Raw genomic sequence first — 27,783 nt, 5'->3', positions numbered from 1 at the left:
GGTTCTTGGGCGAGGAAAGCGCTCTCCTGGAAGCCAGGTTAAGCCATCAGCACAGGCACTCAGGTTTAATTGTGGGAGATGCTGCAGAGAGAGAAATGAAATGTGACTCCCTGCCCTGGGCTGGCACAGCCCCTCAGGCGTCCCAGCACTGGCGGGGGGCGGGGGGGGGGTCCATCCCTCCCCCCCCTCGCAGCCTTCCTCCCAGCACCTCCAGTTGTTCTCCTTGCTCCCAGGGTGGGGAGGAGGGTGAAGGCGGAGGCGGGGAGATGGGGAGATGGGGCTGACTGGGAAGAAGACAGGACAATGGAAGATCCATCAGAGAAGAGGCTGCCCTGGGTGGGGGAGGCACCGAGATGAAAGCCCAAACCTACGGCCTCTTGTCCCCTTCTCTGCCCCCTTTGCCTAGGCGGGTCCCAGCACCTCTAGCTGGGCTAGTGCAGTAGCTATCTGCTAATCCCCATGCTTCTGCCCTGACCCCGTGCTCCATCCTCCATGTGGCACCAGAGGACCCCGTGCTCCATCCTCCATGTGGCCCCAGAGGACCCCGTGAGAAGGGAGGTCCACTCATGTTCCCCACTCTGCCCAGACCACCCGAGTTCCCACCCGCTCCCAGCAAAGACCACACGCTTGGCCCCAGGGCACTACACCGTCCCTCCAACCCCCCTGCCCCATCTGTGACTTCCCTCGCTGATGCTTGAACACCTGACACACGCTCCCCACTCAGGACTCTGCCGCAGATGCTCTCCAGCCTGGAGCTCTCTCCCATGTACCGGCTTGACCATGTCACTTCTCAAAGGGCTCTTAAGGGACTCCCCTGTCGTGGGCTGAATGGTGGCCCCCAAAAGATATGTCTATGCCCTAACCCTTGGAGCCTGAGAAGGTGGCCTCATTTGGAAGAAGGGCCTGTGCAGATGTCACTAAGGACCTGGAAAGAAGAGACTATCCATGTGGGCACTCACCGCAATGATGAGTGTGCTGATGAGAGGAGACGGAGCAGAGGGCTGAGTCCACGAGCCAGGGAAGGCCGGCAGCGCCCGACACTGGAAGAGGCAAGCTTCCCTGCCCGCTCCCCCCACCCATGGCGGCTCGGCCGTGGGACCTCAGACTTCTGCCTGTAGAACTGAGAGGATGAGTGTTTCGTTTGGGCCCCCGTTTGTGGAGCTGTTACAGTAGCGCCAGGACTGTTAATAATCCTCCAACTTCATCCCCTCACTCTGCCCTAGCTTGGTTCCCATGGCACCTGTACCCTCAGACAACACATTTAACAGGGCTTGACTTTTCTAATTTCCCACCCAGAAAGAACACAGACTCCTGACCCAGAACTACTTGAGCCCCCTCACTTGCAACCATGGGGCAGGCACCCAGTCAGCAGAGGGCCCCGAGGTGGGCAGGGGCTCAGGGCCTAGCTAGGACAGGCATGTAGCACCCCCTCGGATTGGTCAGAAGCACCCCAAAATCATCACACCTGAGTCAACAGCTTTGGGGACCTCGTGCTTCATCTTCGGGTGATTTCAGAGGCCTGGCAAGGCTCCTGATCCAAGGAGGAGTTCCAATGTTTCTTGGGCAGGAGAATTCTCAGAAATTTCTCTCTCCTTTTCAAGCCCGCGTGACAGCCTGGCCACCCAAAGCTGGAGAGGCAGGAAGTCTCCTCCCCTGGAGGCCTTGGATGGAGCGAGGCCTTGTCTAGACCTCATTTCAGACTCTGGCCTCCAGAGCTGTGAGGTTAAATTTCTGTGTGTGTGTGTGTGTGTGTGTGTGTGTGTTTAATATTTTTATTGATTTCAGAGAGAGGAAGGAAGAGGGAGAGAGAGATAGAAACATCAATGATGAGAGAGAATCATTGATCGGCCACCTCCTGCAATGCCCCCCACTGGCCCGCAACCCGGGCTTATGCCCTTGACTGGAATCAAACCTGGGACCCTTCCGTTGGTAGGCCGATGCTCTGTCCATTGAGCCAAACCAGCTAGGGCTAATTTCTGTTGCTTTAAGCTCCAGCCACAGGAAACTCGTGCACTTACATTAAGCCAGTCATTCTCCACTGGACCCATTTTGCCCCCCAGGGGACACTGGGCAGTGTCTGGAGACATTTCTGACTTACAACAGAGGATGTTACTGGCACCTAATGGGCGAGTGGCGGCCAGGGATGCTACTCCTTGTCCTACGGTACACAGGACGCCCCCGCCACCAGTATCCAGCCCCAAATGTCAATAATGTCTAGGAGGCTCGAGATGTAATCACCCATTTGAAAATTCCTCCCCCAACCTTAAGTGACAAAGGGGACAAACTTTTCACCCCGGAGCTCTCAAAGCCCATCCTGGGATCCAGCCGTAAGTGGAACCCTCATAAACGTGGGCTGAATGAATGGCCTGAGACACTGGCACGTGGTACGAAGTAACACATGCTGCCTCCTTTATTTTTCATCTGGGGCTACCACATCCTCATATGCCCACTGCTGAAACATGGTGGCCGTTGGCACCCAAGGGACCATGCAATCAGCAGGCACAGGCCCCGGGCATCTCTTCACCGGAAATGCTGAGTTCAGCCCCTTCAGGAGAGCTGGGTGGGGTGTTGTCCTGCAGAGTTCTGTGGAAGGAGGGGGCTGGGCTGAGAAAGCCCAGGGCAGCAGGAGAGGACCTCGGTCCCTTGGAGGGAGCGGGAGCCTGGCTCTGGGCTGCCAGCAGGAAGCCTGCAGCCGCCCTCCCTCTGCGGCCCCTCTCCCCCCAGCATCAAGCTCCAGTGGGCCTGTGTGTCTGCCAGATGGCAACGCGCTATGTGTCAGGAGATAATCGCTATTAAAAATTCACTGGGTTTTATTTTATCTTTTTTTTCCTTGGTTCCGTTTGGGCTCTCTGCTTCCTCCTAAAGAAGCAGACCAAACTGCCATCCGTTACACTGTTTTAATTGTTTCTAATTAAAAGAAACATTGACTGGGTCACTGGGGTTTCTCCATTCTGGTGGCTGGGAGAGGGGGTCAGGGGCTCCCCCTCTACCCTCAGCAGCCTGATGGCGGTGGACCCCACCAGCTCACCCAGCCCCTCCTGGGGACACCTACAATCTTCTACAACTGCTTTTCTGCCCAAGGGACTCAGCTCTGCCGGATGGGGTCACTGGTGTGATGACTTCAGCACCCCAAGAGGCACCAAAGAAAATCCAGAGGCGAACAGGTGAAGGCAGCGTCGGAGCGCCCTGGGCCGGGTGCAAAAGGTCTATGCCGCAGCTCAGCCCCCGCAGCAACTTCACCTGGGGAAGAGGCTCAGATCCCGTCCCCGCCCTGCCCGTGGCCTCGGAGAAGCCGGACCTGCTCCAGGCCTCAGTTTGTCTCATGGCTACTGTGGCACCCACAAGTTATATGGCTGAAGGGGTCCCCAATCCAGAGGTCAGGGCTATGTGCGCAGGGGTCTCAGGTCAGGTGAAGGAGGCCCCGTGCTATTCCCCCTTGGGGTCCGTCAAGGATTTGGTGCCTCATTCCAGCTTGTTCAGGGTGCTGAGGATGCAGCGGGAACAGATCGGCTGGCACCCTCTGGAGGAGGGTAGGAGGTGATGCGCTGATCCGTGCAGGACCCAGGAGCCAGGCCAAGAGGGGACTAGACCGCAGGGGTGGCGGATGAGGCTGGGGATGAGCAAGGGTGACGAGTCCCCAGGCGCTGTCACTGTTGTCAGAGGTCACGGTGAGGACAGGGTCCTAGGCATCCCACTGCCTGGCCCGAGGCTCTGACTCCTCTCTACCTCACCCTCCACCTTTGGACGTCCTTAACCTGCAGACAGGTGACAGCTAAGGCGGCTACTGTGGCAAGGGCTGGGCTTTGCTGTGCTCACTTAGACTGGCGAGGCCTTTCTTCCGGTCAGACCAGCTCATTTCTCCCACCTGAACTGGAGACCAGGGAGGGAAAGTGAAGTCCAGCCGCCCAAGGCAGTGGGACACAGGCCCCGAAGCGGGTGGTCCTTGGCTCTCGGCCTCATCCCTCCAACCTCTGCCTCCACCTTGACAAGGCTTCGCCCTGTGGCTCTGTTTTCTTTTCTTATAAGGACACCAGTCACTGTGTTTAAGGCCCAACCCAATCCAGGTTGATATCATTTCAAGATCCTTAACTAACTGCGTATTTCCAATAAGGTCACATTCTGAGGTTCTAGGTGGGCATCAGTTTTGGGGGACACTATTCACCCCAGTACAGATGGTCTACAACGCCACCGGCATATTAATTAGCATTATAATACTAATACAAGCATTATCCCATTTTCCTTCCAGATCTCATCTTAGACATCAATGGATGGGAAAAGACAGTCACTCTTGCCAAACTTCTGTTCTCAATGACAGCGTGGCAGGGAGGGAGATGGGCGCAGCGAAGTGGCCATGGTCAAGGTCCTCCCACAGGCTCAGAAGGGCGGCCAGCCTCTGGATACCTCAATTCACCAGACCTCCAGATTTGAGGGGGTCCCTGAGCCCAGGACACACTGTGGACCCTAAGAAAATTCAGTCCAGCCCTTCCTCATGGAGATAGGAAAGAGGAGCTCCCCCCGCCCCCGGCAAAAAAAAGAAGGACCTTGCCCCAGTCACACATTTGCTCCTGGATTCTTCCCTGTTCTTCCAGCGCATACTCCCAGATCAAGGATCCCTGAACAGGGACCGCACAGGTGAGAGGCAACCTGCCATGAGGACCTCGGTCACGGATTTCAAGGGGACGATGGACTGGGAAAGCCAGGGACACAGGCAGAAAATAGAGAACAGACTTTAGAGGCAAACAAAACACGCGGTGGGCAGAGAGGGACTCCTGGCATGGGGGCAGGCGGGTCTATGCCCTCCCACGCCCATTCCACATGCTCTCCTCTGCAAGACCCCCATTCCCCCTTGTTGCTTTAGATGCAAAGAATTTCTCAGAGACCCACCACTGAGGACAGCTAATTAGGTAATCTGTGTTCTACGCACTGTTTATGTGTATTAACCACTTAGCCCAGCACTCTTAAGAGGTATGTGAGGGTTCTGCGACATGTCCACAGATTCTTTGACCGCTTTCCATCCGGAGGCGAAGTCTCCACCCCCTCCCATTGAACCTGGTGGTGGCTGCCTTGGGGAAGTGATGCTGTGTGATCGCTGAGGAAAGGCTGGGGAGCGGATAGGAGGGGTGAGGCTGAGCAGCCTCCATCTGACTGCAGCCTCACGAGACCCTGACAACTGCAAGCTGTACCCCCAGATTCATGAGCAAACTAAATGTCACTGTTTTAAGCCATTGTGTTGGGGTGGTTTATTACGCAGCAATAGCTACCTGGAACAAGATGGGTGCTATCGTTCCTTTCCCTTTTACAGATGAAGAACTGAGCCACAGAAAGGTTAAGTGTCTTGCTCAAGGGCACACAGACAATAGCAGACAGATCCAGGATACAAACCCAAGCCAACTGGCTCCAGACCGGATCAGGTAATAATGGAGACACAGGTGCCCCATGCTAACTAGCAAGGGCCTGGGATGCCCACCTGGCTGCTGAGCCCAGGACCTGGCGATTCAACTACCTGCTTAGTCCCACTTCTTAATTTGCCTCTTTCTTCCTGGTTGAGGGACTCTAGAGGCCCCCTTCACCCCAAATAAAGCAAAACATTTGCAAACCTGGAAGTGGCTTGTCTGGTTTACTTACTGAAGGACACAAGCAAACATGTTGCCAACCCCAATGCCTCCCCACCGGGAGTCTTCCTTGCTGAAGAGGTATTACCACCTGACTCTCCCTGTAGGGCTTACAAACACCATCCCCACCTCCCATGGCTGCTGACCTGGATGGAGCAGCTTACCTGCTATAAGGAGCGTGGTCTGGGCCACGGGTTCCAGACAGCCCCTGCCACCCTCTTGGGGTTCCCCAGGGCCCTGCTTTGGGAATAATCCAACAATCAAGGCTGTGTTCCAGCTGCCCAAGCTTCTCATCCCAACACACAGTGACAGCACCCTGCCCCTTGCAGAGTGGCCAGCAGCTGGGTTACTCAGACCTGGCTTTAGGGACTGTGCAGCCCACATCCTTCCAACAACTGACCATTAGTCCCCCCAGAGTGCCCTGTTCTAACATTCCCCACAGCTGGCCGGCAGTCCAGAGGTGAGCCTGCCCTCCCGGTCTCAGAGAGCTCTCAGGGCTGGAGCCTCAGCACCCAGGGGACTTGGAAACAATCTGAAGGCAACCCCAAGGGTTCACATTGATTTTGGATGGTAGTCCATTATTTATCAGAGCCTAGTGCCCACTGAACATGGAGGAAGTGGGACCAAACAGTAGTCTTGTTAGAAAAATGGTCACCCTCTAGTCATCCAACAAGCATTTATTTGGCACCTACTGCATACTTAACACCCTGGGAGATCCTGAGATGAGAATGAAAAGGATCTTTCCTCATGGAATTTGTCTGATAGGAGAGATAAACTAGGTACAATAGGTATAAAAGTATGGGTCCCACTTGGAAAAAAAAAATACTGGCCACAGGATAGGAGACAGCAAAAGAGATGATTTATGACTGGGAAAACCTGGAAGGCTTCTCAGAGGAGGTGGCATTCAAGCTAGGCCTTGAGGTACAAGGAGACTGCAGATAGAAGCCGGAAGGGCTTTCCAGGTGGAAGAAAAGATAGTAGCAGCTGGCATTTTGTAACCTGGCAGTGTGCGGCACTATTATTAATTTGATTGATGCATCTATTCCTAGGAGGGTAGAACCAGAATCCCCATGATACAGGGAAGACTCGGGCACCGAGAGGTTGGGTCACCTGCCTCAATTCACAGCAATGAGGAGGTAGGAGGACAGGGGCTTTGGGGTCTGGCATTCTTTGCTGTACTTCTGTGTGCCTCCCTAGTAGCCAAGGCACTAAACAGAGACAGGAATGGCCAGGCCATGCAAGGACAAACGTGGGAGTCAGCTGGCTGGAGGGCTGGGGAGGCAGCACTCTGAACGGTGGGCAGGAGGCAGGCCAGGGGACCTGTACTTCTCACCAAACAGCTGCATCCTCTCCTGCAGGCAGAGCGGGGTCCTTCAAGACCGCCACAGAGTGAAGTGACCACATGTCTCTGGAGCTGGAGGAAGGGGCACCCAGCGGCCATGAACACTGACCCTGGAGTGGGACTGACCAGGCTCCCTCGCCACCTCACTAGCTGTGTGACCCTAAGTGGTGAATTGAACCTCTCTGAACCTCAGTTTCCTCACCTGCAAAACCCAGAGGGCACAAAGCCAGCACCTTTCTCCTGAAGCTGCCATGAAGCCTGAGGTGTGAGCGCAGGCAAAGGATGGTGGTGCCTGCGCATAGCAAGCCCTGATGTCTGCAAGGGGCTCCTTGGAGTCCCCTGCAGCCGATCCAGCTTCCACACAGGCCCTTCAGCCAGCTTTCTCCTCCGTGCCCCTTGTGCTGGGCTCTGACCGTCCTCCCTGTACACCCTGGGAAACTGAGGTTCTGCACTGCCTCGTGACTAGGCCAAGGGCACAGAGGTGGGGAGGGGTCTCCTGGCACAGCCAAGGTCTCATGGGGCGGGCGGGGCCCTCCACTGTCCCCCTCCCCCAGCTCCAAGAGGAAAGGAGATCAGAAGGAGCCAGCAGAAGGGAGTGCCGATCAAACACCTGAATAAGAGGGAGTTTTGTAGGTTCATTTGGTGGAAAGGAAAGAAGCCTCCCTTCCTCTAAGCTGCCGCCCCGGCCCCCCAGGAGAACACTGGAAACCACCTAAGCTGACATCTGATGGATGGGGATTTGTTTTAAGCTCTTTCTACCCACTGGACTATAATCATCAACTGTTCACGACCTCTCCACAAGCAACTATTCCCCCCCTGAGTTTTCAAAAGGCAAAAAGCTTTAAAAGCTGCAGTTCAAACAGGCAGAGAGGCATACACTGAGAGATGCAGGGCGGGAAGGGAGGGGAGGCAGGAAGGAGGGGATCTGGGGAACCCCAGCAGCCTGGGTGAGGGAGTGGGGAGCAAGAGAGCTCCCTGGGGCCAAGTTGGTTCCACCAGTCACTCTCCCCCCTCCCCCGCCCCAAACTGGTCCACGTGGAAGAGAAGGCCAGCAGGGGAGGCACCTGGAGGTCAAGATGTCCAACCTTTAATGGAGGGGCTGTGCTGATGCCATCATCCCACCCAACCTCTACATGGGTGACCAGGATCAGCCCGAAGAAACCCGGGGAATCTGAGTTACTGATCACTGCTGCCTTCTCTCCATCATTCCCTCCACCTGCCCCTCCAGCCAAGAACCCCAGGGGCCCCTGCACCAGCCAATGCCACCTTCACACCCTCAGCTTGCAGGGGTGTACCTAGGTCTCAGAGTCCTGCTAACCCCTCTCAGACAAGGACTGACTCCGTACGGCCCCCAGCAGGCTCTGTGACACTTCTTACCTCTCACTGCCTAACTAATGCACTAGCAATGGGAGGTCACCACCTTGACACGGTGAGAAAGTTCTTCCATGCCCAGGGCTTGCATGGGCCCAGGGAGACGCCAGCACAGCTTGGGAAGGGAGCAAGTTATGGTGAACAGAGTTTAAGCCACATATCCCACCCCTGGTCCCCACCCATGTGCAAATAAAGAAGAATAAACCCCCTCCCCCATGTTTTGCTCCTGGTTCCTGGTCCCAGGGTTTTCTGCTGACACAAAGGGGCCAGCCAGGGTGGACACTCCCAGCACAGCTTGCTAACTAGCCATGATAACCAAAGCCCCTGACAGCAGCAAGGCTGGTACAGGCTGGCCACCTCTTCTGGACAAAATCTGAAGGTGATTCTCCATACTTCTCATCTGCCAGCCCCTGGACGTGCCCCAGGCGCGGCCAGACAGGCGGGCAGATGGAGCTTTTCTACTTTAAAAAATAAATCGATTGGCTTCCTTTCTGAGTTGACAGGATGAGGAGGTGGCACAGCGGCGCGCCTGGGGACCACGTGCATGACCTGGAGGTAATCTGGGGTCAGCGTGCCAGGCGGGGTGGGCGGCGCGCCCCAGAAAGTTCCATCCCGGCCCTCCCCCTCTCCCTCTCCCCTCCTGGGGTGGCGAGCCGGGCACTTACTGAGGTTCAGGAGCAGGGACGACCAGGTCTTCATGCCGAGCATGCTGCGCCACCCCCGCTGGCCGCGGGAACCCTGGGGACTCTAGGAGGGGCTTCCCAGCATAGCCTGCTGCAGGGGCGTCCAAGCCCGCCGTACGCTCCTCCTGCCCGCTGCTCGCCTGGGGCTGGGAACCCAGGAAGGCTCGCTGGTGGTGGTGGTGGGGGGAAGGGTCGGGGGAGAGGGGAAGGGGATCGCGGAACAGACGGGGAACCGGGGGTGGTGCAGCCCTGGGATTCCTGGGGGATCAGGAGCAGCCAGGGGCGTCCGCTCCGCTGCCCGCCTTGCGCCCTGTCCGCTGCGCCCCCGCGTGCCTGCTGCAGGGACTTGGGGGAAGTGCTAGGGATCCTGGAGGGCCCAAGTAGCCTCTCTCACCGCCCCCAGGAGCGCCCCGCGCCCCCGCTCGCGTGCCCTCGCTGGAGGCTTCACGCACCATCAGCCGTGGTTGCGCAGCCGCCTCACAGCAACCATCTTATTCCCTTCCCGCTCGGCGGGGCTGCGCCTCCTCCCCGCCACCCCCCGCCCTCGCCCCTCCGCGCGGCGCCCCCGCCGTCTTCCTTCCCTCCCCTCCTCGGCGCCCCGCCCGCGGCCTGGGCAGCCCCCGCTCCCCTGCACTTGATAACGCGCTTGTCAAGACTGCTGAGTTGTTCCTGACCTCTCCCCCGCCGCTGCTAATTAAGGCTCCGCCGTGACAGTTCAAGTGCCGAGCATCAAGTTTGCAGAACCAAAGCCTCTAATTGGGGCCGCTTTTCATTTCTCTATCCCTCGGGCTGAGGCTCCCCAGACCTGGGCATTGGCGCATTTTCTTTTGTATTTTTCATCAGGGAGGAAGAGGAGAGGGACGGGCACCAAGAGAGAAGGGCAGGCAAACAACCAAAAGGCTTGGGTGTGGGGAACAGAGGAGCCAGGTGGGAGGCCCTTCTCCTGCCCCCAATAGCCAGCCAGGGGCCACAGGACATCTCCCTAGGAGCCTACCTGACGTGTCTCTTAACCCAGGGGTCTCTGAGCTCCCTGCGTTAGGGCTGCAGGGAGCAAAACCCCACTCGCAGGAGACTGTGCGGGGGACTCCCTGTCCTCTCCCCTCGCCTCCTCCTCCCCTCGCTTAGCGGGGTGTGGCAGGGAGGGGAGGCACCAACCCTGTGCGCTGGGGGGTGAAGGGTGCTTGGAGTCCGCAAGCCAATAACCCTGCCAGGGCTGTGAAGACGGCAGGCTTGCCAAGCCCCCTCTCGGGTGGAGAGGTGTCTCTCTCCTTACACCCAAGCTCTTTCCCGGGGCTGCCAGCCTCTCCTTTCCAGATAAGTGCTGGCCAGCATCAAGGCTCTTAGTGACTCTTCAAGCTGCCTTTCTCCTCCAACGCCTACTAAATCAAGCTGGCGCTGAGAGCCACCGGCTGGGAGGAGAGGGGAAGGAGGGGCCGGGCTGCTGGCGGGCTCACAGGAGCTGGCGTAGGGCCGGGGGGCTGGGATAAAGTCACAGGAGAGGAGAGGTGGGGGAGGTGAGCAGAAGCCCAGCCCCAGGGATAGAAGGGGAGAGCTGGGAGGGAGGGCAATGGGCGGGGAGGAAACCCAGCGGGAGATACTTGAGGTCCCAGCCAGGCTGGCTAGCCAGGCCCCTCAGCTCAGAATCCTGGAGCCTCATGCTACCAGGGGCTCATGGAAACCGGGCGGCCTTTCCCACAAGAGTCTGAGAATTCCAGGTGATTCTAATTAAACTGGGGCACGTTCTTCAGAGCCATCACCAGGGTGATTCTTATGATGCCTTAAGTTTGAGGAACTTCCCCAGTGAGGCTCAAGCATCGCTTCATATTAGAACCACCTGGGGCGGTTGAAACCCCCTCCCGAGTTCCTCTGGGCCACACCCAGAGCAATGACATCACACCTCTGGGCGAGGACCCAGCAGCGTCAGTGTTTTCTGAAGTGCTTAGGGAATTCCTCGTGCTGCCAGGGTAGAAGGCCACTGTTCCTAGTCAGTGGTTCTCAGTGGGTAGGGGGGCGGTTCTGCCCCCAGAGCATATTTGGCAAGGTCTACAGATATTTTTGGTTGTCCCAATGGGGAGGGTGTTTCAGTGACTGTAGGGGAATATTTTAGCTGGACTTTATATGAACTACACTCCCATTTTATTAAGCCCCCCCCCCCCATCGGCCAGTAGATTAGCAAACAACTCAGTCCACATCCAAAGAGTCATGTGTCCCTCCCATGGGCATGGGTATCGGTGTGAGGATGGCTCTCATCTCTGCCAGACATGCCAATCACCTGAGAAGTTTTAAAAATACCAGGCTGGGGCCCCACCCCTAACCAGTCATATCAGATTCTCTGGAGCTGGGGCTCAAGCATTAGCATTTCTAGAATACAGGTATTTCTAGAATATAGGTGGTTCCAATGTGCAGCTGGAGCGAGAACAGCTGTGTAAGGATTAGGGACACATGGTCTTCCGCAGCCAGTCCCTGTGACCTTGAACACATTTGGTATTTCAGTGGCTGTAGGGGAATATTTTAGCTGGTCCAGGGACATGGGCTGGGAGGGAGGCAGGGTGCAACCTGTTTGGGCAGAACTCACAGCCATGCCAGCAACGCGGCCAGGAATTAGATGAAGATAGGTCCTTGGGGCCCTGGGGCCCCTCCTCTTTAACCCCCAGGAAGAAAGCTGGTCCCAGGGCACTGTGGGGTCTGCTGCCTAGAGGGAACACTGTGCAGTTGCTGGGAAGACAGAGAAAGCTAAGCCAGAAGTGGGAGACAGGAGTGAAGGCTCAAATCCAGCTGGCTGTTAACTCAACTGTGTGAGCGTGGGTGAAGCGCCCAGCTGCCTGGGGCTTCGGCAGCCTCATCTGTCAGGGCGGGGTTGAACACTTGTTCAGCTCTGCGCACAGCAAGGGTTCAGTACGAAAGAGAAAGGAGCTGAGGAGGAAAAACAAAGTCTTAACAATGACTTGCTCAAGGCCACACTAACTTGCAGGGCCTCAGTTTTCTCATCTATACAATGGACACAATGGGTGTAAAATCCTCCACCTCTACACCTCCCCTTGGCATGAGTTAACTGACAGGGGTCCTCAAACTTTTTAAACAGGGGGCCAGTTCACTGTCCCTCAGACCGTTGGAGGGCCGGACTATAGTTTAAAAAAAAACTATGAACAAATTCCTATGCGCACTGTGGGCCCGGGACGAGTCGGCTGCTGAGCAGGACAGGCAGCGGCACCCGGTGGGCTGGATAAATGTCCTCGGCGGGTCTCATGTGGCCCTCGGGCCGTAGTTTGAGGACCCCTGATTAACAGATCCCAGCCACACTCCACTAAACACATGAGCAAAAGACATCAAGCAGGTCAGTAGAGATGAGCATCCTGGTCTCCCCAGGGTGAAGGACAGCCGGGTGGTGTTGGGTTTGTGCTTTGAGCCCCTAGCAGCCCAACCGGGGAGGGGCGGGTGGCATCGGGAGCCAACAGGAGCCCTGGAAGCAGGGCCGCAAGTGCAGTTGTCTAAGTCGTTCACTGCGTAAGAGCACCTGTATGAAATGGCAAATCCGCTGAAATCCAGCCCCTAATCTGCTCATCAGTGCACACCTGGGCTTGGGTTCTAGCTGCCTAGAGGAAGAGGCACCTTCTAAATTGCACAAGAACCTGTATGGGCTGGTGGTGGCTCTGCTAGGGAAGGGCTGCTGCTTCCCAGATCCCGCCCTCCTAGTTTCGAATCCCTTTCCTACGACAGTCATCCCTCCCACGCCGAGAGCCCAGACTGGAAACACAACTTCCCAGAAAGGACACTGACTTAAAACGGTGCAAAGGGGTAAATGATTGACACCCACCTGTTCTTCGGTGCAAGTGTAGACAGGACCCAGGAGGGCAGCGGAGCTAGTGTTCGGGGTGGGCAGGGTTGTCACCCTGGTTATATCCTACCTGCCCCCTGCCTTGGCCCCAAGGTCACATTTGCAGGGTGAATAAGTACAAGCACCATCAGAAACCACCAAGCCAGCAGAAGACAGCAATGTGTCACATGCAGCAGTGAAGTGGAAGTCTCCAGAGTCCCTCAGGGCCTCAGGTCAAAGAACTAAAAATGACATAGACAACTCTGGATACCTCCATGCTCCGGAGACAGGAAGCAGCAGGCACAGCCTCAGTTTCCTCATCTGTACAATGGGCTCAATAGTCCTGCCCTCTGTCATGGGAGGAATGGGGCAACGTCTAGAAAGGGCTCAGACCAGGGCCCACTGCTCAGTGAGTTCATAAATGTCAGCTGCTATTGTTGTTCTTGGGAAACCAGGTGGCAGCACCAAGCCTTGGGTCTATTCTCAGGGCTCAGGGGCTCCTGCCAGTTCCCCGAGCCCCCGTATCTGTCCCCCTGCCCTTATTCCTGGGCTTGAGGACCTCTCTGGCCTGCTCCCTCCGTGGGTGGGAAGCCCACCCCTCATCCTGCTCCCCACAAGCCAAAAGCTATCAGCTGCCAGTTCCTGGGGCAATGACACATCTCACTGCCGGGAGGGAGACAGCGAGGTCTTCTGTGCTGACCCTTTAAAGGACAGGAGAGAAACCCAAGATGACCTGTATCCTCACCCAGGTCAGAGGCAGCCTCCCGGCGGCGGCAGCCACAGATTCCTGAGATTTGTGGCCAGCCTGGCAGCCAGGGCAGCTCCGGTGCAGGCCTCTCGGGAGGAGCCCCCTCTGCTTCCTGGCTCCCGATGGTGATGTGCACTCTCCCCTCTCCCCCTTGCCCCCCACCCCCACCCCTAGTCCTGCCCCCTCTGGAGTCCTGACCTTTTCCAGATAAGCCTGACAGGGCGCATCTCCTTCTCCTCTTCCCCTCCCTATCCCAGCGATCCCCGGGGCAAACGCAGCTGCCCTTTCTTTTGGGGTCAGAGAAAAGCCCGGGGAGGCAGGACCTGAGGCTCACCAACTCAGCATCCTGGGCTGGCAGCCAGCCTGGACACAGACTTCTGAGGCTCATTTATCAGAAGACGCTTCAAGCCCAACTGGTGAAGTGTGGAGAGGAGGCTGCAGCCGCTGCCCAGTCAGCTTCTCGGGCGCCACCTCGCAGGACCTGGTTCCTGTGACTGAGCAGGGAAAGGCCTGTTTCTGTCCTCACGTGGTGAACGTGGAACAGTGTCTTTGGAAAACACCCCTGGCCCCGCGGTCTCCCCTGGGGAAGGGCCAGCTCTCCCCCAGGGCCTGGTTCCTACAACAGCCCTAGCAGGTGGTCACCTGCTCCATTGTCCCTGAGATGCTAGTCATCTCCTTTAAATGCTACTTCACTCACACACACACACACATAGACACACACACAGAGACACACACAGACACACACACACACAGACATACACACACACACATACACACACACACGCACAGACACACACACAGAGAGACAGACACACACAGACACACACACAGACACACAGACACACAGAGAGACACACACAGACACACACAGACATAGACACACACACACATACACACACACGCACAGACACACACACACAGAGACAGACACACACAGACACACACACAGACACACACACACAGACACACACACAGACACACAGACACACACAGACACACACACATACACACACGCGCACAGACACACACACAGAGACAGACACACACAGACACACACACACACACGGCAGAAAAACAACCCTCTCCTGCCTGTCCTAGGGTCCTAGGGGATTTGCTGTGGGTCCTGGTCCCTACCACACGGGCCTTTACTTTATGTGGTGGGCTGTGTGATGCTGAGGTTCAGGGAGTTTGGAAATTCTGGAGCATAAACTGGGAGGCACTGCTCCAGACCAAGTATAGGTCAGTCCTACCTCCAAGCCTTTCCTCTCCCAGCGCTGCCTCCTGGAATGCCCTCTCTCCATGACTCCACCTCACCCAGGCTTGGTGCCCCAGCTCCATGAGTCCCCAAACCAGACAAAGAGAATGCTGATGGCAGACCCCCTTTGCAGCACACACCCAGTACACCATGGGTCTGGCACAGAGTCTCCTAAAATACTGTCCTGCCCTTCAGTGACCCTCTTTCCAGCCGGGACTGTTAACTCAGTGAGATGCCAGCCTCCTCTGGACCAGGCCAGGGTGAGCTGAGGTTCAAATCCCAGCTCTGTTACTTCACAACAGTGTATCCCCAGGCAAGTCATGAGTCTCTCTGAGCCTCAGTCTCCTCATCTGGAAAATGGGGACACTTGGAGCACCTCCTCACAGGATTACAGTGAGGATGACATGAGTTCATACGTGCTTGAAGGTGCACAGAGCAGGGCCTGACCACAGGGGTCTGCGCGCATGTGCTGGGCCCTGGGCAGGAAGGGCACTTCAGTCAGGGATGGGAAGCAGGCACCAGCTGACAGGGTCTCCAGGCTCAGGGTGAGGGGCCTGGAGTGGCCAAGGGGACTGAGGTAACCACGGAGAGGCTCTGAGGGACAAGAGGGATACCAAGTACGTGGGGTCGGCCTTAGGGCCACTGTCAGTCAGACAAGCAGCTGGGGGTCTTCCCAGATTGTGGTGGATGCAACCTCGTGTTGTGGATGAGGAAGTGAGGCATGGAGAGGGAGGACTGGGCAGGGACGCTCACAGAAAAGCGGGGGCTTCCTCCTTTCTCCCCAGGCTCTGGACCCCAGGCCAAGCACAGCTCTCTCTGAGCTCAGCCTTGGGGAGCTGTCTCCTGGGGGTGAGGAACATGAGCTAACCAAAGCCCTAAGCAGCTGGGGCTCCAGGAGCCACCCTCAGCCCCAGGGTCACCACCTGATGGGACCTACCCCACCTCCATCCCTGACTTCACCCTAATTAAAGAGGCCCTCACGCCTGAGCTTGGGGCCCAGCCTTCACCAAGCAGCCCCATAGCCCTGTCACTCCAGAGCTGGCTCCCGCCTACTCGCAGCCTCCCCTTTCCCAATTAATCATCATTATCAAACACCTGGCGATCGTGCTGCGTGCTCAGGCTGAGCCTGCAGGCGTCCCTGTCTGCTTGGTGTCTGCACAGCCTCTGAGGAGGGCTGTGGATGAGGAAGGAAGGGGCAGAGGGCTGGACAAGCTGCCCAGGGGGTGTTACTGCAGTGCTTCCCCAAACGGCTTCCCGTCACCCCCCAACAGCTGTGCTGATGCCAGGACCTGGAACCTTCACCCAATGCAAGAACCAGAGGGCGATTTTGTGGTTGGTAACCCATCACCCCATCTAACCGTGTGGGATCCTGTTTGCCCAACGGTGAGCCCACAGTGTTGGACCACCTCTTGGCGGGGGGCAGGGGGAGCATGTAGCTCAAAACACACAGACAAAGGGGGTAACTTTTGCCAAAACACACTCCCAGAGAAGGCCAAGTTCTCCAGCCAAGACCCCTAGTACCCACAGGGTGGGGGTGGAGGCACCCAGCAGCCCCCAGCCCCCACACAGGAATCTCCACCCACTTGCCACCAACAGAACGCCTGGCAGAAAGGAGGCATTCAATATATGTTTGTTAAAATAACCGGGGAGAGAAACCGCCAACATGCTGCCCCCAAAGACACCTGGGGTCCCGCCCACCAGATGTTTCCCCCTGCAGTGTCTATACTGAGGGTCCCCAGGAGGAGGAGACGACCACAGGCCTTCACTTGGGAACAGCCTTCGCCCCCAGGAGCCTGCGTGAATCCAGGGAAGGAGGCAGCAAGCAATCTGGGTTCCAAAATCATCTTCCTTCCTTTAGGTCAGGGGCTGCCAATCACACTCACCTGGAGGAGACCGTCCCAAATCAACCATATCAGAACTGGGGGGCCGTGGGGGGAGTAGTGCTGCCGTCAGCATTTGTAAAGTCTCCCTGTGCTCTGGATGGGGGGAGGGCAGTGGGCTCACCACCCCACGTTAATTACCCAGCCCCCAGCGTGTCCCAGCTCTGATCATTGCGTAAATAAACAAACAACCATCCTGGTAGGCCGGCAAGCACCACCAAATTAGGGATGCAGAGTCAGACAGCTTGACTCTCAAGACATAATCGGTTTAATTGCAGGGCCCCGGCGCAGGCCAGGGTGGCAGACTGCTTCCGCACTCCCATCCGTTTTATTAAAATCCAATTATTCGCGCTGGCCATGGGTCTCCAGCAGGGACAAAGAGGCATCTCCAACCAAGGTCAGATCTGATGCTGGGAGATGGGTCCCTGGGGTGAGGACACTTCTCTTGCTGGGGGCACATGGGTCCTCGTCTCTCTGGGAACCGGGAAGGGGAAGAGGGCAGCCAAGGAGGGGCCTCTCAGGGCCTGTGGGGAGGAGGCTGGTGGCATGGCCCTGGGCTTCCGCGTCCACACTGGTCAGAAGGGATAATAATGCCACGGACTTCATGACAGCAGTGAGTTGCTGTTGTGGAATGAACATTTGTGTCCTCCCCGCCCCATACTCCACACCCCCACCCCCAATTCAAGTGTTAAAGCCCTAACTCCCAATGCAATGGTATTTGGAGGTGGGGCCTTTGGGAGGTAATTTGGGTTAGATGAGGTCATAAGGGTGAGGCCCCATGATGAGATCATGTTCCTGTGAGAGGGGGAGACACGAGAAGGGTCCCTTTGGGAATGCGCAAAGAAGTCACGTGAGGACATAATGAGAAGTCGGCTGTCTGCGACAGGAAGCCGGCCCTCACCAGACACTGAATCTGCTGGCACCCTGATCCCATACAGCCTCCAAAACTGGGAGAAATATACATCTGTTGTTTTAGCCCTCCAGTCTATGATATTTTGTTACAGCAGCCTGAGACAGCTGTGAAAGAATTAAACACACCAAGTAAATGCCCAGTGTCATGGATGGGCGAATGGACAAACCAATTGTGGCAAATCCACACGACAGACCACAACTGGGCACCCAAGATATGAATGCCAATTGGATGGATCTCAACAACAATGTGCTAAGAGAAGGAAGCCAGACAAGAAAGTCTTCGTCCTGAGCACTGCCACCTCTATGACATCCCAGCAAAGTCAAAACTGTAGGGACAGAGAACAGATCTGTGGTTCCAGGGGCCAGGAAATGACTCCGAAGAGATGCCACGGGAGTTTCTGGGATGGAGGAAACGTGTTATACCTTGATTATGGTGGTGGTCTCACCACTATATACATTGGTGACAAATCACCAAACAGTACACTTAAAAAGGTGGAATGCTTTTGCATCTAAGTTATATCTTGATAAACCTGATTTAAAAAAAAAATTAAGGAGCCTAACATAGAGCTGGCCACAAAGTGAACAAAGTGAACCTGTGAGACGGTGGCTGGGTACAGCTGTGCAGTTCAGAGTCTATTCAGAGGGGCGGGAGGGAGAAGGCCACTGGGGCCGAGACCCTGCCCTCCTTCAGCAGACCACGTTGGGAGCCCTGGTGAGCAGGTGGCAGGGAGGGCGCTACTGGTAATTCACCTGCCAGAGGCGGCACACCTTTTTCAATTTCCATAGTATTGTCACTGTTGTCATCAAATTCTCAAAGTGGCTCTTCAAACCCAACCCCTAACATTTTACACAGGAGGCAGGATCAGAGAAGTCAAGTCATCTCTCCAAGGTCACACAGCAGTGATGCAAAGCCAGGCACCTTGGGCCCAGAGCCAAAACCCACAACCGCTATTCTCTGCTGCCTCCTCATAGTCACTCGTCAGTCACTGAGTGAATCTTTGCTGGACAGAAAACAAGGCAACTGGGTTTAAGCCTTGTTCCCTGGAGACAGAGAAGAGTCAGCACTGGGCTCACATTTCCAATCAATCTTACTTGGCAAACATTCCTCCTGTCATCTGGCCTTATGGAAACTGGCTTCTCAGATGACCCTGAAGCCAAAGGTGACGTGATGGGGCCTGATCTGGAACCCAGGGCTCTCCCCAACCTCAGCCGCCATTCTACAGCAGGCTGCTGTCCCAGTGAGGGCCCTGAGGTTTCCTGGCCACCCCAGGCTTTGTTTTTCCAGGCCCAGCACCATCCAGAAACGTCGGTTAGGCTGGGAACAGCTGCCTGGCGCCTTCTGAATGCCTCAGATGTGGTGCACGGCAGGAGCCTCGAGCCAAAATGCTGCCACTAGGTGAATCGGGCCTGCCATTAGAGTCACAAAGACCAATTAAAACGAGGGGAAAAACAGCCTTCCGATCTCCCAGAGCACCCAGCCAGCTGCTCCCGGCTCCCACCTCGCCAGCCCCACGGGGCCTCAGGGGGCTTGGTTTCCAGCTCGCTCCCTCCCGCCCAGGCCACCTGCCTCTGACAGCAGCAATATTGCTGCCCGCCTCCTAAGCCTCTGCTCTGGCGGGCAGGCGAGGGCTGAGGGGCGGAGGCACCAGAGAGGCAAACAGCTCCCAGATTTTCGATTCAATTGCTGGGAGGAGAGATGAGAAATTGCCTTTCTGACCCAAAACCGGAGTTCACAGCTGCACTTCATTACGGATTTCTCCAGGAGGCCCTGGGAGAGGCGCAGCTAGGGAAGGGCTCACCTGTTAACAGCAGCTGCGCCTGCCTCTTTCATAAGCACGTTGGTGGTTTCCTGCCTGGGGTTGCAAGGGCAGGGGGTGTGGGCGGCACAGGGCAGGCTGCCAGCAGTGCCCCCAAAGCCCGAGACACGCTCCCCCTCCGCCCCCTGCCAGCCTGCCAGTTTGCATTAACTCAGCGGATGGAGGGAGGAGGAGGAGGTGCCAGATAAAGTGAGCAGGAAGGAGAGGAAATGGGCCACAGGTCTGGACCATGCTCTTTTTAGGAAGGTACCAGAAGGCAAGGGGCACACCTTCCCTTGCGGGGTCCCACCTCATTTCTCTGGGTCTCGTGTCCACTTCAATGGGCTAACATGCACATGTGTCAGGTGCCTGGAGCACTGCCAAGTACACAGTAGGTGCTCAATAAATGTTCTCTCCCTTCCTCCTTTGCGGTTGGCCTCTCCGTGCTTCTGCAATGCCACCGTTCAATCTGACAGTTCTTTTTTTAAAAAATATATTTTATTGATTTCTTATAGAGAGGAAGGGAGAGGGATAGAGAGTTAGAAACATCAATGAGAGAGAAACATCGATCAGCTGCCTCCTGCACACCCCCTACTGGGGATGTGCCTGCAACCAAGGTACATGCCCTTGACCGGAATCGAACCTGGGACCCTTCAGTCCACAGGCTGACGCTCTATCCACTGAGCCAAACCTGTTAGGGCAAATCTGACAGTTCTTTAAAGAGCTCAGGCTCCTGAGGACCATGAGTTCTCCACCCTGCCTGGCTGCACATTAGAATCATCTGGAGAGCTTGTGGAAAGATCTGGAAGCCTGCTGCAGCCACCCTGAGGCTGGGCCAGGTGTAATGCACGTGAGGTTGAGATGCTCAGCCCTGGATCATTTTTATCTTCCCCTTGATGTCTGCACACCCTCTCCCGGAGCAGGTAATGGGTGAGGGACTGGTGAAAGAGCCCAGAGCCAGTTATGGAAGGAGGAGGAGAGCCAGGCTTCAGTCAGCCCTCACCAGCCACCAGGATGCCCTGCCTGTCCCTGCAGGCTGCTTCTCTCTCTTCCATGAAGATATGCACTCCTGTCTCCAACACTGAGACAGAGGAGGCCCTGAGGAGTTGGAAGCTGCCCCGAGTCCCCCCACCAGGAGACGGCACGTTGTCCTGGCAGTGAGAGCTGTGTGATGCCAGGCCACTCACTCAACATCTCTGGAACTTTGTCGACAAGACTGGGTATGGGCTGGGCACAGATGGCCTCAATGCTGTGCCCAAGAAGGCACTCACACCTAAAATCCTGTCTCATTTCTTCTCCCAGGCATTTCCTGAGTGCTTCCTGGTCTGGGTGGGAAATGGCAGTTTCAATTCAGTCTCTGTTCCTTGTTACCTACATGATGCTAAAAAACTCAAGTCTGCACCGGGCAGGTGGCTCAGTGGTTGGAGCATGGTCCTGTGCACCAAAAGGTTGTGGGTTTGATTCCTAGTCAAGGCACATACCTAGATTGTGGGGTCCAACTCTCTCACATCCATGAATCCCTCTCTTTCTCTTCCTCTCGAAAATCAATAAAAACATAACCTTAGTGAAAAGTCCAAGCCCTGCCAAGCCTCTGTCACCTCACCTGGGAAGTGGACCGGCATCATAGGGTCATCGTGAAGGAAAAATAGCAAGCGCCTGGCCCAGCTATGGTGACAGCTGGTGTGCTCTGAGCCCCTCCAGTTGCTGTCCTGAGTCCTCACAGCACACCCAAGTGGCTGGTTCTTTCAACAGCCCTACTTTCCAGATGAGAAAGCCAACAGCCAGAGAGGTCACTTGCCCAGGGTCAAGTGGTAAGGCTGGGATTTGAACCCTGAACTTGTGAGCCCGAGTTCTTGGCACCCCCCCTGCTCATGTGCCTCCTCTTGTCCTGGGCTCTCTCACCAGGGCCGCTGGGACTCTGGTATGGCCAAAGCCACAGGTGGTTGAAGGAAGACTCCTTGGGGGAATAGGACCTCTCGGGCCCCAGGCCATGAAGGGAGCGGAGGGGCTGTAGACTCGCCTATATCCCCCACTGAGGCCAGGAGACAGAGCGGGCAAAGAGAGCCTGGCGTGGGGGCCCAGGTGAGAGGTTCACCCAGGGTCTGTGCCTGGCTGACAGAGAAAGGCCCAGTCCTGGCACACAGCACTGGCAGCACTCCGGGAGCCAGGAGGGGTGTGGAGGAACAGGCCGGAAGGGGCTGCAGGGCTGGGGGAAGGGATAGGGGGAGGGGATGACAAAGGAAGCCAAGTGCCAGCAGAGAGAAAAGAATCAGGTGGGGACAGCAGAGGCCAGGCCTGGAAGGCCCCTGGGGAGGGCACAGATGAGATTAGCTAACCTATACCATGGTGCACAGGAAGCTGAGTGGGACGGAGCTGGGCCAGCACCCGCTGCGCCTTTCTTCCCTCCTCGTTCATACATTTCTCGGGCTGGGCACAGTAGGTCCCTCCACTACATAAGCTGAGAAGGGACCATGGGCTGTCTAGAGGTCCTAGCCCTGCCCCGGCCACCCCTTCTGCTCTTCACACTCCTGCCTGACTCCCTTTCTCAGGACTTGTCATCTCAGTGTCCAAAGGAGGAACCACTGACACCAGCATGGGTCACTGTTTATTTGTGCCCGCTGGGCACCAGGCATGGGGCAGGAGTTTAAAGTGTATCATCTCATTTAAGCCTCTCAACAACACTGTGAGGTAAGTTCTATTATCTCTCCTTTGACAGCTGGGGACACCGAGGCACTGCTGCCCATGGTCTCACAGTAGATCAGTGCAGAGCCAGGCTGGCTGGCTTCTGAGCTCCCACCTTTACCCAATGAATGAAGGGATAAATAGGGGCCTTGATATCCTGGGAGAGCCCTCCCCCTCCCAGGACTGGGGCCCCTCTTCCTGGATCTTACCCCACACAGCTCCCTGCCCAGAGGGATGCCTGGGCCAGGCCAGTCTCTCTGAAAGCAATAACGCTGGCAATAATGATGGTGGTGGTGGCTTGGATACCAGCAGCTAATATTTACATAACGCTCACCGTATGTAAGCCAGGCACGGTTCCAAATGCTGCATATACAATCATTGCTCATGGACCCTCCCAGCCTGCAGCAAACACCATTATTGGCCCATTTCACAGAGGGAATGCCCACAGCATAGAGGCTAGGTGGGCTGCCCAAGACACATGGCCATTAGGTGTCAGAACCGGGATGTGCACCCATTGACCGGACCCTAGGGGGCTGTGAGATGGGCCCCAGCAGGAACCACAGAGGGGCGGCGTGGGTGGGAGCAGGCCAGCGCCCCCTGGAGGGGTTAGGGAGAACTCTCCCTTTCCCCAGGAGAGGGCCACTGCTGGCTCTCTCCCGGAGAGGCCAGGCCTTGCAAGGGAAGCAGAAATCTGTCGTTAACACAGTGCCAAACCCAAAGTGGCTGCTCCCGAACTGCAATCCAATAAAAGTGCGACTTGTCTATTTATCATCCTTGGGGCTTTTTATCACAGTGCAGATGGCTGCTACCTTTGGAAGGCTCAGCAGCTCGCTGCCAGCCGCCCGCCATGCAAAGCTTAGCTCAACAGAATCTGGGCCTGCACCTGTGAGGGGCCGTGCGAGGCAGCAACCGGCACACAGGGTCCTCTGTCTCCCCCTCCGTGGTCACATTCCCTGCTCTGTGTGCGGCTGACAGCACGGGGAGCAAACTCCCAGCTCAGCAGTGCCAGCAGCAGGGCCAGCCACACCTGGTATCGAGCCCCTAATTACCCCGTGGCAGGTGCTCCTGGGAAGGAAGAGACGGCAGCGAGGAGCCCCTTTGGGAAGTGGAGGGGACAGCGGGGGCTGTCTGCAGACACAGCACCCAAGCCCAGTGCCAGTCAGCTTGAAACAGGGGGCCCGTGGGGCACTGCCGGCCATCCAGGCTGGAAGAAAGAGGCTGAGAAGATCAAGGGCAAGACGTGAAGAAAAAGACAGTCACCGTGTAGCCAACTCACGGCGAGTGTGCTGGGAAGCCCAGGGAATTAAAGCCGCCTCAGGATCACTGAGGCCGAAATTCGCTGCTGGGAAGCAGGAGGCCCAGCTGGGCCCCAAGACAAGATGCAGAGAGAAAGCACAGAGGAGTGCGGGCAGGACCCCGGGTGTGTGTGTGGGGGGGCACTGAACCCCTCTGAGCCTCCGTTTCCACACCTGAAACGTGAGCCTCAACACCCATGTGGAAGTTGAGTTAGATTAGAGGGACAGTGAGGGAGTTCCCAGCTCAGTGCTGGACAAGAGGTCAGGCCTGAGGCCAGGTGCTGGTGCCAGCACCTCCCAGATGCCACAGCTTGGGTCCAGAGGAGGCAGCTTTTCTATCAACACAGAGCCCCAGCTGTAGCGTGTGTGTGTGTGTGTGTGTGTGTGTGTGTGTGTGTGTGTTTAGGAGCTGAAGGATTCGCCCCACACAGCCTGCCGAGGGCCGGGGGACGTGGGGGACCAGGGCATGGCCCTTTGCCCTCTGGGCCACAGTGTTCTCAGGAAACAGAACTCCCTGGCCCCCACCCAGGTCTCCTGGCTGTCTGGTCTGCTCTTCAAATAAACCAGACTGGGCAGCTGTGAAAACGAATGGCCTTCTGCATCACAGACCTCAGCTGAATGAGGGGCCGATCTGGAAAAGGCATCAGGCATCTTTCCTGCCACCTCTCTGGTCTCCCCTACAGGACTCGAGGCTCTGGTCACCCCAGATGAAGCTTTCCAGCTCCTGAGACTGTGCCCTTCAGGCCAGCTGGAGTGCCCCTCTCCAGCCCCAGAACCGGCTTGCCCCCTTTCAAGGCCTCACTTCATTGCAGGAGCTCTGAGCCTCTGCAAACGTTATTTCTGGTTGCTACAAGCGGCACCATCACCCCCTCAGCGGAGGAGGCTGCTGCAGCTCAGAGAGGCCAGGGAACCGGGCAAGGTCTCCCAGTCTGACATTTCCCACTGTCTTCCAAACGCAAGGGCTCCTATTGGCCCAGCCACTCCAGGAGGGGGGAAGTGGGGAGCCCTAGGGACTTTGTGTGGTGCCTCATCTTCCCAGCTAGATGCCACACATGCCACACCTATCCTGGAGATTTGCTTCTAGGATTGCACTTTTTGTAACAATACTTGAGATTTTACCCATACTAATAATGATACCATAGGCCAGACCCAGACCTAAGCACATTACATACATTTCCTCATTTGATCCCCTGAACAACACTAAAACGAAGGAATTATTGCTCTATTTATGGGGGAGCAGCACAGAGAGGTGAAGAAACTGACCCAGGGTCACACAGCTGGAACCAGCATTGGAACTTGTGCTCAAGTGCCCCGGGCCATGTTCTTGACCACATGCTGCTCTGTGAGGCCCTCACAGGCTTGTCTCCCATACTGTCTGGTCACGCTGCTAGGGCTGCCTTTGTCCGGGATAAGGGACCGGAATTCCCAGCCTCCAGCTGCAGCTTTCTCATGGTGGAAGGGGAATGGGTAATATCAAGCCATTTGTCACCCGAGAGTTCATTCAGGAGGCCAGCCTGCTGGGGACCACACCAGGAGACCTGTCCTTGGCCCCTGGAGACTGAAACTGCACCCCCTCTCTTTGAATAGGAAACTGCCTGAGGGGTTGTCAGGCATGTGGCAGGCAGCAGCATGCTGAGAAGGGATTGGGGCTAAACAGGGTTGGATAGTGTATCCTCCAAATTCACATCCACCTGGAACCTCAGAATGGGACCTTGTTTGGAAATAGGGTCTTTGCGAGCCAGCACTGTAACACTACAATTAGTTAAGGATCGCAAAATGAGGTCATCCTGAATTTAGGGTGGGCCCTAAATCCAATGACTGGGGTCCTTATAAGAACAGGAAAGGACACAGAGAGACACAGACACAGGGAAAAGGCAATTAGAGGAAGAAGCAGAGACTGGAGTGATGCGGCCTTGGAGTGACCAGTGACTGAGAGAGGGAAGAGGCAGAAAGGATCTTTCCCTAGAGCAGTGGTTCTCAACCTTTCTAATGCCGCGGCCCTTTAATACAGTTCCTCACGTTGTGGTGACCCCCAACCATAAAATTATTTTCGTTGCTACTTCGTAACTGTAATTTTGCTACTGTTAATGAATCGTAATGTAAATATCTGTGTTTTCCGATGGTCTTAGGCTCTACAGCAGCGGTTCTCAACCTGTGGGTCGCTAGCAGGGTTGCCTAAGACCATCGGAAAACACAGATATTTACATTACGATTCATAACAGTAGCAAAATTACAGTTACGAAGTAGCAACGAAAATAATTTTATGGTTGGGGGTCACCACAACGTGAGGAACTGTATTAAAGGGCCGCGGCATTAGAAAGGTTGAGAACCACTGCCCTAGAGCCTTGAGAAGGAACTAATGCTGCCCACGCCTTGACTTTGGACTTCTGGCCTCCAGGACTGAGAGTGAATACATTTCTGTTGTTTTAAGCCACTAAGTTTGTAATAAGGTCTATGGCAGCCCCAGGACACTAATTCAGGGCCGTCAGGGTGGATGCTGCCCAGGAAGGGGGCAGAGTGCCGTGAGTCCCCACCTGATGGAAGAGAGTGCCAGGCCACCGTACGTGCCAAGGCCCTGAGGCAGGAATGAGAGCTGCATGTTTTAGGACCAGCACAGCAGTCAGTGTGGCTGCAGCAGGGCTCCCCATGGAAGGTGGGGATGCAGCTGGAGAGAGCTTCGAGGGTCCAGGGCACACAGCCTTTACGCATCATCAGGAGCTGGGATTTCATTCCAGACCACAGCCCAGCAGAGGTTTAACTAAACCCTATTGGTCAGACTTGTCTCAAGTCATCCATTCATTCACTTACTCATTCATGTACTTATTCAACAAACATTTCCCGTGCCAGGAACTGTGCCAGGTATCTAGGACATGCTGGTCAACAAGATGTAGGAAGTCCGTTTGTTGGGAGCTTATATTCTAAAGAGCAAGGCAGATAATGAGGCATTAGCAGATAAAGATGGCAAAGCGAGGGGAACAGATTTTGCTGGGGGAGAGGGTGGGGTGAGGGCCAATTGTCCAGGAGGAGAAAGAATCAGCTCTGAAGCCCAGAGGGCACCTTCAGTGGGCTGGTGACCCTTGAAGGGCAGAGATATCTGTGAGTGAGGGAGAGTGTGTGTACCTGTGCATGTGCATGAGTGTGTGCATGGGGTTTCTGTGACTGTACACGTATCTGTGTATAACAGTGTATATGAATGTTTGTGGATGCATGCTTGTCTGCATAAATCTGTGTTTATGTGTGTGTGTCTGTGGATCTCTGTGCACACACGTGTGTAAGCACATGTCTGTGCTTGTGGTTGGAGAGAGTTTTCACCAGGGAGGTCTTACCCACCCCCTCAATGACACAGGCCAAGAATTACAAAGTACCTCAGAGTGGCACCTGGTGCGGGCATGAGGGGGGGGGGGGGGAGAGAGAACACAGGAGAGACCTTGTGTTCTCCCCTCTGCAAGTGCCTTTGAACAAAGTCCACCCTCTACCTCTCAGGCCCACCACCATCTGTCTCAGGGCCTCCCTCCGCTCAGCCATTTGAGCCAGTGGGGGGCACCCCCACCTCCCTGGCTGGGAGAGCCAGATGGCAGGAATCGAGGCCTCATCTCGCCCAAGGGAGACCATACTGGGGCTGCTACCCCTCCCCCAAGCCCCCAGCCACCTGGGTCACAGGGCAGGCCACCACCCTCATCCTTGGCGCCTCCTGGCTGTCCTGACCCCTATCTCTGGGCCCCACAGCCACTGGCCTTTGGCTGCAACCCCATAAATCACAGTCCAGGTCAGAGTTGGGTGAGGGAGCAGGGTTGGGGAGGGCATAGCCCCTGGGGCCCACAGACAGAGTGGCTGCCAATGACCCCTGACAGCCCTGGTCAGGGGCTTCCAGGAGCCAGCAGGGACATTGAAAGGGTCTGATGTTGCCCTGGGCCTCTGGGTGATCCCCACCTGGCAGGGAGGGCACCTCTGATCATGGGTCCCTGGGTGAGAGGCTCAAGCCAACACCTGCCCAGGTGGCCCACAGGGATGGCAGCCAGGAGACCACACTGGGTGGCCCTTGGCAGCTGCCTGCACTGGCCGGCTGACTCCCAGGTGTGGCTCTCTGCATACTGGGGAGAATGGGCAGAACCTGTAGACCTGGGCACAGCTCAGTGACCTCAGCCCTCTGGTGTCTTCACACCAATTTTATATGCGAGGCCCTGAGAAGCCCAGTGGCCGTTATCAGTTATTCAGAGGCTCTGGCTGGACACATAGGCTGTGGAACCAGTGGCCTGGTTTGAATTCTTCCCAGCTCTGAAAGGTTGGGCAAATGACTCAATGGCTCCAGACCTCAGTATCCCCATCTGTAAAAGGGGATAATAGTGCCTTCCTCCAGGGTTCCTGTGAGAATTAAATGGGTCAGTGCTTAGGA

General features: G+C 56.2%; 1 protein-coding gene across 5 annotated transcripts in view; it reads right to left on the bottom strand.

Annotated features, from left to right (window-relative positions):
• Positions 1-27,783, bottom strand: part of GSE1 (Gse1 coiled-coil protein) — a 414,418-nt gene that overhangs the window by 175,611 nt on the left and 211,024 nt on the right. For 3 of the 5 annotated variants that reach the window (XM_080645772.1, XM_080645778.1, XM_080645775.1), the window contains exon 1: positions 8,991-9,091. The exons of the other annotated variants lie outside the window; for them this stretch is intronic. In XM_080645772.1, the coding sequence (XP_080501898.1) occupies positions 8,991-9,033 (43 nt within the window). In that variant the 5' untranslated portion in view covers positions 9,034-9,091. Of the gene's footprint in view, positions 1-8,990; positions 9,092-27,783 lie in introns of those variants that run through there. 5 annotated transcript variants of the gene reach the window in all.

The sequence above is a fragment of the Plecotus auritus genome, assembly GCF_963455305.1.
Source record: "Plecotus auritus genome assembly, chromosome: 10".
Lineage (NCBI taxonomy): Eukaryota > Metazoa > Chordata > Mammalia > Chiroptera > Vespertilionidae > Plecotus > Plecotus auritus.
This window is presented reverse-complemented; position numbering and strand designations above follow the sequence as displayed.